Source organism: Carica papaya, chromosome 2, assembly GCF_054855325.1.
Source record: "Carica papaya isolate Zhongbai chromosome 2, ASM5485532v1, whole genome shotgun sequence".
Taxonomy (NCBI): domain Eukaryota; kingdom Viridiplantae; phylum Streptophyta; class Magnoliopsida; order Brassicales; family Caricaceae; genus Carica; species Carica papaya.
The window spans coordinates 85,073-100,984 of record NC_142310.1 but is presented as its reverse complement, the minus strand read 5'-3'; the positions used below and the strand labels follow the sequence as shown (position 1 = coordinate 100,984).

Here is a 15,912-nt window from a genome sequence, read left to right as displayed (position 1 = left end):
AGAGTTGAGTCCTCCTGTATTTTTTTTTTTGAGTCGTACGAGTTACTTATTTAACATTTATTTTTATTATATTATAATTGTTATATTGATGACTTGCTTCATTATAGGAGAAATAATACTTTTTGGTAATTTACTTTTCCATATATATATATATATATATTTATTATATAAGAGACTGTATTAGGCTTTTCTAATATCCATATCAATATAGTCACCTTCGTTCTCATCTTCATTGTTCTGTGTGCCACAATGAGAAGATGAAGTAGGAGACTCAGGTGAGGAGCGTATATAGTATTGATTTTCAGCAAAACTTTTTTTTTTTTTTAAAAAAATATATATTTTGAGAAGAACATTTGCAGCAACTTCAAATACAATGTCTTCCAAATATAGCAGCCAAAAGTTCTCTCTATGGGTAAAGATCATTAGTATATACATACATATTTATGTGTGTGTTTTAGGCTTAAAGATCAGAGTTTTCCAAACTCCAAATTTATGCATTTTTACAAAACTATTTTAGGAGGTAGGTTATAAGTGAAGGCCCACCACTCCCGTCTCCTTTTTTATATCTCTCAACCGTTCATAGCCACCGCACATTTCTACCTTCGCTCCCACTGCCATTCCATTATCACTTGCTCCCCTTTCTCCCAAGAAACAAAGGAAATTATGCTGCTACGTGGCATCATCATCTCCAAGCCTCTGCCTGCCCTTCGCTTCAACTCCACTCCTCTCCAAAACGCACCGCGTTCCTACCGCCCATTGGCCATCACCGGCCGCTTCTCCATTTCCGACGGGGACCTTCAATCCCGAGGCTTCACCCTCCGCCGGACCATCTCCGGCCTCGACCTCGACCAACTCAACTCCGTCTTCGTCGCCGTCGGCTTCCCCAGGCGGGATCCTGAGAAGATAAGAGTGGCGCTGGAGCACACCGACGCCTTGCTGTGGTTAGAGTACGAGAAGACGCGGAGACCGGTGGCGTTCGCTAGGGCCACTGGGGACGGCGTCTTCAACGCCATCATTTGGGACGTTGTGGTGGATCCCTCGTTCCAAGGAATTGGCCTCGGCAAGGCTATCATGGAGAGACTGATAGATGAGCTGTTGAGTAAAGGGATTCGCAATATTGCTCTGTACTCGGAGCCCCGAGTTGTCGGGTTTTATCGACCCCTGGGCTTTGTAGCCGACCCGGATGGGATCCGAGGCATGGTCTACTCCAGAAAACAGCGGAAGAAAAAATAACACACTTGAAAATGTTCCCAGGTTTTATTTATCTGCGGAAGTAATTACTTTTTCCTTTGAAAATTTTATGTTGTAGTAAGCATCAACCAGGAATAGATGAAAAGAGAATAGATCTAAAACAGTGATTTGATTTGTGTAGAAGATGATTTTATTACTGAATACCCGGATATGAAGTCATATATTACATTGCAAAGCTTGAAACCTACCGCTCCTCAGACCGACCTCCCAGACAATCTGCCTCCTTTACAGACAACTTGTTTTCTGATCAGAAAGCTGTTTTGTCTCCTAAAACAACCATCTCTCTGCTGAGCCTCTTCACCATGCTGCTTAATTCTGTTTCAAAAGCAAGTAAGAGGTTCTAAGTGAGCAAAAATTCCATAATGAACCTCAGCAAACAAGAAATTTCTGCTGCTCCTTAAAAGGCTTGTTTGGATGACGTGGCTAATTGATGTATGGTGTTATATGACAATAACAGAATATACTATACCATATTTAAAAAATTTATATATTATTATATGATAATAACAAATATTTTTATTATATAATAATATGATTGTATTAAATAATAAAAAAAATTAAAAAAACAAAAAGATTTAATTTTGTATATTCCCATTATTTTTGTACATTACAACTATTTATATTATTTTTGTACATTGCTATTATTCTTATTATTTTTTTGTATATTTTTATTATATAAATTATTTTTATATATCAGTTGTTTTTCTTATAATTTTTGTATATTCATTTAGAATCAATATAAAATTAAGAAAATATTGTGCGGGGATAAACGAGAGTAAAATTTTTTATGTGTTCCGAAAATAGATCTAAACAAGGTAAAACCATTTCAATATCATATCATATATTAATAAACCACAATCCAAACACATCTTATTACTAAATGACAATATTTTCCAACTTGCATTTTCTAAATTTATATAGGCAAAAAAGGTATTTCATGAGTAACTTTAAATAAAAGCTTTTTTCTTTTCCAGAAAATATGAAGAGTAACTTTTCTTGTTTCCAAACCCATTATATTTTCTTTTATCATTTTCAAGCACTTTCCATTTCAACTGCCACACAAGTTTTTCATATTTTATAACCATACGAATTTAAGAAAGCATTTCCACGTACTAAAGAAACCAGGCATAATTAGCCAGACCCAGAGACAATAATGGAGAGAGACGAGAAGCAAAGAACGGAAATGAGGAACAGAGTGGATAACAGATTGGCAAAAGATATCATGAAACTTCACGAGGATAGAAGATTAATGAACAGCCAAAAGATCTAGTGGATGTTCTATTTGCGAATAATTTTGGCCCAAAAGATTTTGAACAAGTAGTTTCGAATAAGTTTGGTCCAGTAAAACCTGAAAAAATTAAAACAACTAAAAGCAGTTCGTTGAAGAAGAGATATGCATACATATGATGATTTACAAGTGCCGAACCGAAGACAGCCTCCTTCCCATATGGTTTATAAGGTCAACCAAGCAAAATTTTGTAGCCTTTCGAATTTCTGAAATTTGATGAATAATAATAAAATGCTTCATTCAACTTCGTCCTCTTTCCCCTTTATTTACACATGAAACATCTTTTTCTACAACTAGTTATAGATTTTCAAGCCCGGCATATGTGGTATAAGAAAGAGATTTCACAAGGGGAGATAATTTTTTTCTTCTTTTTGATTTTAAAAACATTGGCGAATTGATCATGCCAACATGAAAACGAAGAGTCACTTTGAATAAAATGCAATAATAGATAAGGATAAGGTAAAAACCAATCTAAATAGCAGTACAACTGGTTCTTTACAACCAAAGTTTGTACTTTATTTCTTTCGCATCAATTTTATTCAATTATTAAGCTAATCCTAGTATGTAAAATTACACCATCATTTCTATGTTTGAACTTTGACTCCCTTTCTTCTCCTACTGAAGAAATTAGAAGTAAAACTACAGATAATCCAAACATAAAATTTGTGTAGTATTAGTGAGAGATTAGAAAAAAAAAATTAATTAACCAAGTGAAATGAATATGACACAAATTGACCCAAACGGTCCCAAAACATGATCATCTGGACAATGAATGAAATCACGAAACAAGCAGAATATAAATATTGGAGAAACTCATCAATGATCTTGTCAATAACCAGGATGATGATTTTATAACAGGAAAAAGAAAGTAGAAATTGAGAGAGCATTATTTACCGGCAATGAATGATTTGGAAATCAAGAGACGAGCCTGGCGTTGTGCAAGAAAGCGGCAGAGCAGAGAATAGAAGCGATGAACGCGAAAATCCCCAAACCAATCATCAAAGAAATAGCAGCCACCACCAAATCGATTACGGATTGCACGTTTAACCCCATCAATACCATCATCATTGTCACTCTGAATTCCCGATATACAAAATGATCTATGCGTTTGCCGTTAGAAAAAGAGGGTAAGATTTGAGGTGGAGGTTTTCGGTCGCAGAATCTCCCACCCACCTATAAATCGTTAGGTCTAAGGAGAGCGAGAGAGAGAGAAAGAGAGAGAGAGAGAGAGAGAGAGAGAAGGAAAACCAGAGAAAACGAAGGGAGCAAAGGAAGAGATGACACGCTTTGGGACTGATGAAGATCCTTTGCCACGTGAAAAGGTTTTCCATTTTTCAATTGTCAAGAAGACAAGGGCTCTATTTTATTATTATTATTATTATTATTATTTGTTTCTATGGGGTAAAGTGATTTGCAAATAATTAAGAAATAATTAATAAATTTGAAGAAAGATAATAATTTTTGGTAGAAAATTTCAACAAACAACAATAGGTGTATTTTGGCAGCTTCTAAATATATATTTTTTAAATTTTTTATTCTTTTTTTAGCAAAATTTACAAAATTGCCACCGATTGATTCTTCTATAATTGTTAATCTTCTTTTGTTTAATTAAATATCGTGCCATTTTAATTTTAACATTTACCAATCATACAACAAACCCTTTTTTTCTCCACCAACTTACTCTCCCACTTCTTCCTTTCGTTTATTCGACAAATTTATTTTCGAAATTGAAAGTGGAATTGAGTGTCAAATCAGATAATCAATTGATGAACCCAACAAAACCTGACAGATTTCCACTGCTACTGTGCTGACAGATTATCATCATCTCCTAGTTTCTTGCAATTCTTCTGGCTGCACCCTGCACATTTTATCTTCTCCTTCATTACAACTTGGCACTGCCACTTCCACCCTTGAATGTTTTACATCTACCTAACAAGTCGATGCATCATCTTTCTTTTATATGTGCGCGCGTTGTGTATATACACACCTTTGCCCAACATCAAGGCAAAGCCTGATGAATATCATCATTCACATGTTTATTTAGTCAATGTAAAAGACAACATACATGATTATTCATTTTCCTTCTTTTGCTTTGCGCCAACTCATCAAATCTTTCTGAGTTTAGTTTTTATAATATTTCTTATATATGCAAAATGAGTACGTGATAGAATAAAATTAATTAGGTGAATATTTGTTGTTGGCACTGGTTGAAAGAGTGTGAGATTTTGAGAATGTGCACTCATTGCCTTCATACATAGATGACAAGAGATTGACAAGAGATGTGAGAAAGTAGAAAGGGTGCCTGTCCAAAATGGAAGAGATGCACTTACGAAAATGAGCATTACTGTGTACAAAGGCACTAAGGCAAAAGGTGTACCTGAAAAGATTTTGGAAGAGTGAAATACCGAAATATATGAGACAGAGGCAATGACTCATAATCATACATGTGAAATTATGTGTAACTCAGACTGGTTCAAAAATAATTACAATAGAAAAACTCAAGTCTTCAGTAAATGCAGAGACAATATCAAAGAGATATTGTCAAAAGAAAACTGTTTGATTCCTACATATTTCCCATGAAAAGAAAACTGGTAACCTATTGTCAAGAAACCGCGAGGTAAATTAGGGAATTATGCACGAGGTGAATTAATGCTTACGGATTGGTATCCCCTTTTTTGGTACCTTATTAATATACATGTTACTTTTTATTTTTTTTAAAAAAATGCACAAAGAGAATTAATTCAAATGTTTGTTGCCGATTATTATCTTTATCGTTGTAACTAAATGCAAATCCCTAGCTAGTATATATAGCTAGTTGGTGGGAAGTTCAATACGCTCAGATAGTTCAAATTTCAAATTCAATTCTACCCTCTCGAATTCTCTGACTCTTCCTCCTCTCTTTCTCTCTCTCTCTCTCTCACCTTTCTAACACCTATTCTTCCCCCTAGCTCTCAGTACTAGAATTTAAAAGTTCATCTGTTTTCTGGATGTATATATATTTTTTGGCACTAACTGAAGCATTTTTTAGCATAAATTCCTTTTACATACCTCTATCCAGATGTTGCTGGATGCTTCTATTCTGTGTAATCAACTAACTTGATCATACCTGCATGCACAGATTCTTCTAAATCCATGGACAAGGGAGCTTTGGTAAGACATTAACATTTGACAATATCTCTTTGATTGCAGCTTCCCCAATTTGATTCTCCGCAGGAATTACCTGTTTCTTCAAGTAGGCTGCTTGCGTAGGATGGAAAGTGCTCAACTCTAAAGATCATGATTGGCATAAGACATTAACATTTGGCTTGGAGAAATCATTGAAGTTCACCTTGATTGTCTCTTCCATTTTGTCTGACCATTTTGACTCCTACATAGTCCTTCTGTCAACCGTCCTTATTCTGCATATGTGAAAGAAGCTGGATGGTGAGCACATATAATTGGGCACGCAATAACTTATAGCTACATAAGTCATCAAAACCAAAAGCTAGTGGATGAATACCTGAATGAAAAAATATTGGAATCCAACATAAAGATATTAATTGATAGGTATACATAGATCAGGTCAGATCAGAGCATCGCCTGTTTGGGAATCAGTTGTCGATGGGCCATTTGTTTATGGCTAGGCATTACTTGTTTCTGAAAAATGGTATCAGCAGAAGTTGGCATTGGATATCTCCTTGAGGCAGGCTTTACTTCCTTAATGTCAACTACAGCAGCATCAGATGTCAGAAAACTCTTGGCTACTGATGCTGCATGTTCCAAACAACATCTAACCACCTGCTCCAGTAACGGACAAGGAACAAGAATCATCAATAACTAAAGTTCTAGGATTTACATTCTATTGCAAATCATTGCATTCATCAACTGGCCTTTTGCTACTACAACTAATTTAGGGATTCATTTAGGTCAAGCAAAAGGTTTTATTGATAAATACCTTGGATGGATCCATAACTCCAGCTGTCATTAGATCCTCATAGCAGTCTCTTGCAGCATTGTATCCATACCTTGTATCATTGATAGATAGAACCTGTGTATATATTGACCCAACAAGGCTTTTAGTGAATAGGAAAATAAGTAAAGTTATCACATGTAAATTGATGACCAAAATAAGCATAGTGAAGAGACCTTCTGAATAACAACATTGCCATTGATGCCAGCATTTTTGGCTATCAGTCTTGCTGGATAACTCAATGCTTTCTTGAATATCTCTGCTCCAATCTGGATTCATGATTGTATATATAAAACTAAGAATCATTAAGAAGCAATCCGCGAAAAAGAAAATTTTAATACAGAATTCAGTGACATATATTTGGGTGAAATCAATCTATATATTGCTCAAAAATTGTACATCATAGTGGATTCATTCTCTGAAGTTCTTGATTTAACCAACGATTTATGTAACAAACAAAAATTTTCAGCTTCAGTTTGAAACATCGAGAAATGTTCTTGGTCCTGATTGTATTTAGTTAATGTCAAGCCACTCATGAGATTATAAAGATAGAATGGACCTACAATAAGAACTATAAAGAAAGAATAGGAGGGTGGAGAAACCTTTTGTTCTTCATTGTCCAAAACATTTTTGATACTGTCCACCTTCCCAGATAGCCTCAAGAGGGCACATCCACCACCAACTACAACCCCTTCCTCTATTGCTGCCTGCATAGCAACATAGAAACTTTACTGATGTTGATAATAAAATCCAAGACCAAGTAGTTAGCAACCTTTGTTGCATTCAGAGCATCTTCAATCTTGAGCTGTTTATCCTTCAACTCAACTTGGGTTTGTGCTCCAACCTGTGATATAGTTGGATGAATTGATTACATCAGGTAAAATGGGTTAAGCCTCCAGATTTCTAGATTATTCAGATCTTAATTTTTCTTTTTATATTGATTCACCTGAAGAATTGCAATTCCCCCAGATAATCTTGCTATTCTTTCATTCAGAATCTTCTTTTGAAATTTCTCTTCTGTATTCTGCACAACAAACAATGATATGGTGTTCTTAGAGATGACATGATTGTACATTGTTTCGGACCAGACTCATTGGGATCCACTTTCTTAGACATAAGGTTACAAGTCTTTAAAGACAGGTAGAGCCCAAAAAGTTACAACCATTGAGAAGCATAGAATATTACTTTTTGATGCAAGTCAAATATATATATATATGTATATGTATCAGGTAACCGAATATTAAGAGAATGAGATAATAATTTTTCTTTTTCTTTTTCATAATAATTCTGGAACATTCTGAAGCCAACTTTTAAACCAAATATAGACTTTGATCCACTTATGTTCCATAATCCAATAAAGCTGCATCTGGTCTAAATTTATCCATTTCTATTCAATCCTAAATCTTATTATTTAATATTGGAATTTGGTCACTTTGACATGCTTAATGAATAATTAAACCAATTTGCTTATATGTTAAATATACAATGATGAATTGTATTTTCAGTTGTTAAAGGATGAATCATAGAAACAACTAGAATTTTTTTTTTTTGAAATAAGAAACAACTAGAATTAGATATGCAATTGGCTCGAATTAACACTACTACTTTTACTTCAAATTTTTATTCCATTTCTATAGTAGTTTCCTTCATTCCCATAGCATTGAAATTTTTAACAAACTCAACCTAAATACTTACCATTTATAAATTGAGGCCTCACACATGCTTTTGTTTCTTAGATGAATTCACATCGATTGGATGTGTGCGCTTAATTAGTATGGATGTCATGTTTATTTAATTTTGCAATTCAGGCGATAACATTGAACCTTCAAGAGAGAATGGCACTAAGGACCATGACAAAGGACGTAAGATTCACCTTAACAAGGTTCTGGATTTCAGAAACCCTATTCTCAACAGCAACTTTGGTGCTGCCATCAGTAACTATTAACGTAGAATCCTTACTTATCAAAACTCTTTCAGCACTGCCTAACACCTCCTTGCCAGCCTTTCCAAGGGTTAAGCCCATCTCGTCTCTGATGACAGTGCCTATAAAACACATTAATAACAATAAGGAACTTGGCTTCCAAAATTGAAGTGCTAAAAGGAATTCATGGGAACATCATATTTTCATTCACGTTTGCATGGGATTTTTTAGAGAGTAGGTTATATTCCTATATAGCTCTTCTTGCATATAGTTTTTGAGATGGGGTGGGGATGGAATGTTTTTTTTTTAAATAAGGGGTGGGGATGGAACTTGAGATAACCTTCCTCTTTATTGCTTGTTGTTTTCTGGATACAGGGACAAAAACTCATATAATTGTTTTTTTTTTTTTAGTTTCCAATATATAACAGTTTTTCCTCTCCTGATATATAATCATTGTAAATACCAATCACTAATTTCTTGCTCCCATATAACAAAATTACAATATTTATACAGAACTTAAAAGCAAAAGCATTTTCTAGCTGAAACTAACTCAAACTATTTCAGTTGCACAAGAAGAATCTTATCCTATAATGTTGTTCATCAAAAGAATGGAGCTGTTACCCTGTTTGTGTCTTTGCTCTTCTCTGTTGGTTTTGTTCTTGGGTTGTGCAACATAAAAATTACATTTAGCCAAAAAAAACTAATAAAGCAAATTTTCCTTTCAAAATTTCACCACAATTTCATTGCTATAGTTTTCCATTGCAATGATCAATATTTTCATTTTTCTTTAGTTTTATTTTCCTTCTTTCTTCATAATCGTTCTATTCATTCTAGAGAATGGATTTTGCAATAATGCTATTTCAAGGTAAACGATTCTTGGATATGATATACTCCCATCAGCCCAAAGTTGAAGAATATAAATCTAGTATGATAGTGATTTTGAACAAACCTAATTTGACATATGAACACTTTTTACAGAAAAAAAAAAAGACATTTAATGCTTAAGCTATTACCTCCGGTCAAGACAGCAATGTCATCTAGACAGTGGCTCTTGCGTTCACCAAAGGCAGGAGCCTTGATAGCAGCTGCCTTCAGCACACCCCTGAGTTTGTTCCTAATTATGGGAGCCAGAGCTTCTTGCTCAATGCCCTCTGCAATTATGACAACTGGATATTTCTCTTTAACTGCACTGTCCAATATCTTAAACATCTCCTTTGGGTTCGTGATTTTTTTGTCAACCAAGAGTAACTGCAACAAAAGATTCCATACCCTCTAATTACTCTATAGAACAGCATGCCAATCATAATAAAACTAACAGGTCACACCTTGCAATCACTGAACTCCACTGTCATCTTCTGCCTGTCAGTGACCAAGTAAGGAGACAAATAGCCTCGATCAAACTGCATTCCTCTGACAATCTGAAGACTGTTAGTGATGCATTTCCCTTTTTCAATTGTAACAACACCCCTCCTTCCCACCTGCCGAAAAGCATCAGAGATGAGGTTTCCCACTGTATGATCATTCCCAGCACTAACTGCAGCAACATCAGCAAGCTCATGGTCTTCAACCTGCAAAATTTGACTTATTTAATATTGAGGGATTTATAAGATATAACATGTCCTACTTTACAAGCACATCTAAGACATTTTCTCTCTCTGTCTACATGCTTTTCAAGTATTCAGTTATTCTGGATTATAAAGTTGTCTTCACCTCTCTGGACATCAATTTGAGTTCTGAAACAAGGGCGTTTGCAGTCTTCTCTATCCCACGAGCAACTTGAACAGGGTTCATTCCCGCTGACACCACCTGCGAAAAAAATGCAACCTTGAGTACAACTTGCAACAGACTTCTTATGAAAGCATGGTAGACAATCGTATCAAAGATGTCCTTAAACCCAAACTAGAAATAAAAAATAATCAAAGCTATAGAAGTCCCTTCAGACAAAAAAATAGCTCCTGCCTCCTAAATTACTTTCCCCAAGATATTTACATCAATGAAGCAAAATGGATGATGATCACACTCAAGAAGCTCTAACAGAAGAAGAAAATCATTTTGTTTGAATACTTGAATATAATACCTTCACACCTTCAGTGATTAGGCCATGAGCAAGAACTATGGACGTAGTGGAACCATCGCCAGCGAGGTCATTTGTTTTTGCACCAGCTTGCCTCAACAATTTTACTCCAACATTCTCCAAAGGGTCCTCCAATTCAATCTAAACATAATCCAGAAAACAAGTTAGATGTTAAACGAACATTTCTTTAGTCAACAACGTCACTAGTTCTTCTGGAATGCCAAATAGAAATCACATACAACCTTTATTAGTTATTAGTACTATAATGGAGATGCAACAAAAAAAAAAAGACTTTTGAACGGATCTTAAAACCAATAAACACGCAACTAAGCAGTTTATAGCTTAGAACTGTTTGGAACAATATGTTGAGCATTTTGGCAGACTTTCACTTGTTTCATTTAAAACATCAGAAACCCAAATCAAATCTATATAAAGCCAAATCATATGCAATAGGAGGATGGTCGGCAATCACACTAAATTACTGAATATGAATTTGCTCTGAAAAAAAAAAAGAAAGATTCTCGAGGGATATGTAAATATTATGAAAATTATAGAAAAGTGCAAGTGCGTTTACCTCTTTGAGTACAGTTTCTCCATCATTGACAATCTTTGGGGGTCCATACTTGTTCTGCAACACCACATTTCTTCCTTTTGGACCCAAAGTAACGCCTAAAAGCTCAGCCACCATATCCGCCCCTGCCTGTAAAACATGCGAAACATTTTCAATCAGAACATAATTATTGATAAGAACCCAAGACACAGGGGACAAATAATGTTTCCCACAGAAACCTTGAGCTTTTTTGTAACAGACCCATCATTATTGAAGTATACTTCTTTGGCCATGGCCTTTGGGTTCCGTCTCCAACTTGAAGAAGAAGATGAAGAAAAAAGAAAAGCCCTTTTGGGCAGTGTTGGTTTCAGAAAAGACATTGGAGAGACTGGAGTAGGTGAATACGCCATTTTTGCATCAAGCAAAAATATCTGTGGATAAATTCTTTAGAGTCACTTTTTAAAACAGATAACTTTTCAATGCAGAATTTAGGTGTTCGGAGGCTAAGAGAGAAATAGATGAAACCGGAAAATATCTTTGGAACCTGTTTTTGTCGGTATTCTAACCGTCTGTAACTTTCGTACACCATTGTAACAGTCCATAAATGTTAATTATATCATAAAAGCACAAAACAAGGAGTTGCCAGAGGAGAAAATTTTTTAGTAGGGGTATTTTTTTTATTAATAATCTTGAAGAAGAGATAAGAGTAGAGAAGGAGAATATATTATTAAATTAGGTTACAATTTATTATAGATAATATTTTTTCATGCGGTTAGTGTGTATGTATAGATAGTATATTGTAATGTGGGTATATATGTATGGATAAGATGAGTAAAGGAGGGTTTAAAATGGTGTGTAAATGGTGATGTTTCCCAGGAAAAGAAAATACAAGATTATCAATGTTTTGACTCGTTGGGTACATGATTCCAATGCTCATTCATGGAACTTAATTCTCACTATATATATATATATATATATATAACCCTTCATCTCTATCCCAGAGAACAAATTAAGTATATGACATCCATCTCTCCTCCATTAATCTCTTCCTCTGTATAGGTCATATATATACAATTGACAGTAAACATGGCAAAGAAACTGAGGTTGATCTTGGCTTTACAGCTTTTAATATGAACTGCAGCTACCAGCAGACTTATTTCAGCGGCGACTGATCACTTATTTTCTTCTTCACCTGTAAGCTATTATATATAAACACCTATACATATGTATGTATATTTTACTAGTACTGTATTATTTGCTTTTGTGTAGGAGGGAGAATCAAGCAAAGATGGGGATGATGAGAATGATGAGCGCAGAGGGTTGAAGAGTGAAGAGTACTTGATTAGGAGAATGATGATCCCTCATACTGATTATATCTACACTCAACACATAAATGCACCATCATGATTCATTACTGGTTTTTCTGTTACTCTTTTTATCTGGTCGCACACTTGATCAATGAATGTTTCGATTTGGTTTCTGTGGTGTTAAGGTATCTGATTATGAAATATATATAAACCTTAAAGTCTGCTGTTTTCAGGAATATAATATTCCTTATTTAACAAAGAAGAATTAATTTCAATTGGTATAAAAAATTAATTATAACAACAAAATTACAATATATATATATATATACATATATATTAAGAGGACATCTTTGTTTCGGCCTGACAAAATGTGGCCTTCAACTCAATTGGGCTAAAGCCCAAAATCTTTGTTCTCCAATAATTACAGAGGTTATTGTTCGGCCAGCTGTTCGGATGTCCAATGTATTAGGGTATTAAAACTACGTAATAATTTGAATATGGTCATATTTTTACATATTATAAAATTATATAAACATATAAATTTTTTATCACATATATTTCTTTTTTCACACCATATTCATTCTGCATATTTTTTTCAAATATTAAGATGTGATAAATATTTTATATTTTTACTAAAAATTTCTTTAGTATTCACATAAAATAATATTTTTATTATATTTTATACAACTATAAAAATAATATTCTATACCTAGCACATGAAAAAAAAATATATATAATATGTTAGTTGTATTATTAATTTTATAATTTCATTAATTTTATTACAAGCAAATAACTATATATGCAAGAGCTAAGAAAGGGGGATAAAGATACCAACTTGACAAGGGATGGTTGGCAAATATATATATATATATATATATATATATAATGAACAGGAACTCACTTAAGACAATAATTGGAAAAAGATTAATGTCACTAGCTACTGTTCAAAGCAACACCTGAAGAATATAGATGTAGATATATATATATATATATATACATGTGGTTAGCTTTGACGCCATATTTAATGGTGAAAAGAAAAAAAAGAAAAAAAGAAAAGAATGTAAAGGTTAGAGGAAACCAAGTTTAGACAGGAAATAATGCCCTCATGAAAAGCTTAAAACAGTATATGGGTGTTGTAGTGGATAGGCTTTTTTTTTTTCCTTTCAAATGTTTTTGCTTCATATGGTATGATCATGATCCACTACCACCAGCCTCGTCCACCATAATTTGTCCTCTTCCTCTCTCTGCAATTCTTGACTCCCCATAGGACCTCTCTCTCTCTCTCTCTGCCTCTGCCATTACTGGGTTCCCTGTTCACAGAATTAAGGGTCACCACTCGTACCCAAAATAACATGTTTGCTGATCATGATCACTTTCTTTTTTTGTACACCTGAAAAAGAATATAAATACATATATTCTTTTTAATATATGCACGACCTCATATATCATGAGAGTAATGATTTTTCTTAAGAGTTTCTGTGATGTTACACCATCTAATGTGAAATCGAATAATAAACAACTGGTAATTGGGTTATCCAAAATTAAAGTGATGATTTGCTGCTTCTGGACCACCATGGATATATTTAAATCATTTTCGCGTACGTTATCGTTCCCACAACTGTGCTACTTTGCAATCATTTAATTCATACGCGGCGAGAAGCTTACAAGTTAATTACTCTGCAGCTTCTTTGATCCATCAACTGGTTAAAGCTAAATGGTAACTAGAGTCAGTTATTGGACGATATATGCACACATATATATACATATACTCGTAGAAATGGTGAATGTAAATTATTCTTGCTAATTATAAAAACAAACGGTGGGATGTCGATCAAATGTTTAAACATACAAGCCGTAACGTACAAGAGTTAATAAAATTAATGGGAAAATTTGGATGAGCTAGATTTCTCAATGAAGAAGATCTATAGACGCATTACTGATAGTGGATTCAGCCCTGAGATGGGCAGTGTTGCAGGTGATCTGATCATCTAATCCGGCTCTTAAAACCGCCGTATAAGGACTGCTAATCTGCAAATCAGTCAGCATTCGACGAAGATCGGCAGCTTCTTCCTTGAGCTTTGCATTCTCTTGTACAACTCGGTGATGACATTCCGATACATGATTCAACCTATCTATCAACCCATGATTCTCGTTCCGAAGCCGAACCACCTGTGACCACAGCTCATCCAAGTGTTTCTGCTTCCTCATACGTGATCTCCGAGCAGATTCTCTGTTAGAAATCATTCTTCTCTGCCTCCTTTCGTCGATGATGCTCCGTTGATGCTCCTCCGCTTCGTCCGAAGTTGAGTTATTGCTGCTCAGACACGATGAGGACTGAGGGATGCCAAACAAATTACTGTTGAATTGGAGGGCTGGTTGGATCATACTCAAGTTATGATTATTATTAGAAGAAGGAATCTGAACTGGGTAATTTTCGGGTTGAAGACAGTAGTTCATTTCAGTGATCTCACCTTGAAGCATGGTGGCAGGCACTTGATCAAGGGTGTTGCAGAGGGGTAGTAATTAATAATGTTGGAAGGCTTGGGATATTGTCAACAAGACAGCCGAATGGGATTTTATAGGAAGAGAAAAGTCTAATGAAGTGGGCCAATTTTAACACAGGAAATAAAAAAGTAATTATATATACATTTATTTTTATGTACATCTCTTATATAGCCATGTATAGGTGAATTAGTGTATGTTATACAATATTATTCTTTACACGTATCATCAGCTTGGCCAGTAAAGATGATGCGGGTTGCTGTTTTTAGTGCAGGGTCAATACGAGATAGTGGCATGTATATCTCACGTATATACACTTTTTCTTTTGCTGAAAGTATATATGTAACCCATATATAAGTGCATTAATGTGTATGCATAACCAAAAACAAGCGTTATCTTTGCTTTTTGTGGTGAAGAGGCAGGTGTTATGTCTAATGATTTAAATGTAAGAGTAATGATCAGGAAAAATTAAAGAGAGAAATGAAAAGAAAAAAAAAAAAAAAAGAAAGGTTGAGCGGGAGAAGTCAATTCTCGGGAGAGTCAAGAAGCACATTAACACTTGAAAACTCCATTAAAAGAATGAACACTTGTGGCTGGCTGGCTGGATGACGCAATGAAGTTCAATTCAAAAGATAATTAAATTATATTAAGAATGGAGTTTCAATAGGGTAACTCTTTTTTAATTCGATGACTTGTTAAGCACTTGGATTTTGAGATTGGAGGGGACCCCCATAATATAGTTAACATCAAGAACCTAAAATTCCGAACATTAATTTTATATAATATACAAATATATTTGTTCATGTGTGAGCTTTTTGATCATCAATTTATGAGTGGCTTGTTCTTGTTCTTGTTTTAGTTTCACTTTGGGTTAGTCGTTTTCAATTTTTGTTTTTTAATCATCGAAAGCATGGGATTAAGGTTGATTTTCTTTTATTAATGGAATTAAGGTTGAATTAAATAGTTTAAAGTATGCTTAAACTTCCGTTAGTGGTTTTATCACAGAATTAAAGCTTTCATGTTCTTCTTTTCATTTGTCTTTCCTTTTTTTTTTTTTTTTTTTTTTTTTT

At 34.4% G+C, this 15,912-nt stretch overlaps 4 protein-coding genes across 6 annotated transcripts; 1 reads left to right on the top strand and 3 right to left on the bottom strand.

The window, feature by feature from the left end:
- The first annotated feature begins 336 nt into the window (after nt 1–336).
- Nucleotides 337–1,374, top strand: LOC110814677 (Acyl-CoA N-acyltransferases (NAT) superfamily protein). The gene has a single exon (XM_022042225.2). It carries the CDS (start codon nt 664–666, stop codon nt 1,231–1,233), a length of 570 nt encoding a protein of 189 aa, XP_021897917.1. The 5' UTR covers nt 337–663; the 3' UTR covers nt 1,234–1,374.
- Nucleotides 1,359–3,607, bottom strand: LOC110814678 (chaperonin 60 subunit beta). 2 transcript variants are annotated; one of them, XM_022042226.2, is made up of 2 exons: nt 3,434–3,607; nt 1,359–1,566 (listed from the first exon to the last, which is right to left on the bottom strand). In XM_022042226.2, exon 1 carries the CDS (start codon nt 3,605–3,607, stop codon nt 3,455–3,457), a length of 153 nt encoding a protein of 50 aa, XP_021897918.1. In that variant the 3' UTR covers nt 1,359–1,566; nt 3,434–3,454. The 2 variants fall into 2 exon arrangements, with proteins under 2 accessions (XP_021897918.1, XP_021897919.1); XM_022042227.2 differs by lacking the exon at nt 1,359–1,566 and adding an exon at nt 2,995–3,178.
- Nucleotides 1,359–11,582, bottom strand: CPN60BETA4 (TCP-1/cpn60 chaperonin family protein). Of its 2 annotated transcripts, XM_088212359.1 has the most exons (16): nt 11,273–11,578; nt 11,058–11,183; nt 10,487–10,624; nt 10,120–10,215; nt 9,735–9,977; nt 9,423–9,657; nt 8,362–8,531; nt 7,435–7,512; nt 7,261–7,332; nt 7,091–7,195; nt 6,665–6,757; nt 6,474–6,566; nt 6,039–6,316; nt 5,588–5,937; nt 3,434–4,916; nt 1,359–1,566 (listed from the first exon to the last, which is right to left on the bottom strand). In XM_088212359.1, the coding sequence occupies exons 1-13, from the start codon at nt 11,441–11,443 to the stop codon at nt 6,107–6,109; spliced, it is 1,830 nt and encodes a 609-aa protein (XP_088068485.1). In that variant the 5' UTR covers nt 11,444–11,578; the 3' UTR covers nt 1,359–1,566; nt 3,434–4,916; nt 5,588–5,937; nt 6,039–6,106. The 2 variants fall into 2 exon arrangements, with proteins under 2 accessions (XP_088068485.1, XP_088068484.1); XM_088212358.1 differs by lacking the exons at nt 1,359–1,566; nt 3,434–4,916 and having other exon boundaries at nt 4,942–5,937; nt 9,423–9,681; nt 11,273–11,582.
- Nucleotides 11,583–14,118: 2,536 nt separating this feature from the next.
- LOC110814657 (bZIP transcription factor RISBZ4-like) lies at nt 14,119–14,957 on the bottom strand. The gene has a single exon (XM_022042204.2). The coding sequence runs from the start codon at nt 14,819–14,821 to the stop codon at nt 14,249–14,251; it is 573 nt and encodes a 190-aa protein (XP_021897896.1). The 5' UTR covers nt 14,822–14,957; the 3' UTR covers nt 14,119–14,248.
- Nucleotides 14,958–15,912: the final 955 nt, after the last annotated feature.

Bases quoted from the DNA above. Each gene is read 5' to 3' on its own strand.
- LOC110814677 (XM_022042225.2), top strand. From the start codon at position 664: ATGCTGCTACGTGGCATCATCATCTCCAAGCCTCTGCCTGCCCTTCGC.
- LOC110814678 (XM_022042226.2), bottom strand. From the start codon at position 3,607: ATGATGATGGTATTGATGGGGTTAAACGTGCAATCCGTAATCGATTTG.
- CPN60BETA4 (XM_088212358.1), bottom strand. From the start codon at position 11,443: ATGGCGTATTCACCTACTCCAGTCTCTCCAATGTCTTTTCTGAAACCA. The intron at 9,978-10,119 runs GTGAAGACAACT...CAAATTTTGCAG, and splicing joins TCAAATTGATGTCCAGAGAG to GTTGAAGACCATGAGCTTGC. The intron at 8,532-9,422 runs GTAATAGCTTAA...TGTGTTTTATAG, and splicing joins CATTGCTGTCTTGACCGGAG to GCACTGTCATCAGAGACGAG.
- LOC110814657 (XM_022042204.2), bottom strand. From the start codon at position 14,821: ATGCTTCAAGGTGAGATCACTGAAATGAACTACTGTCTTCAACCCGAA.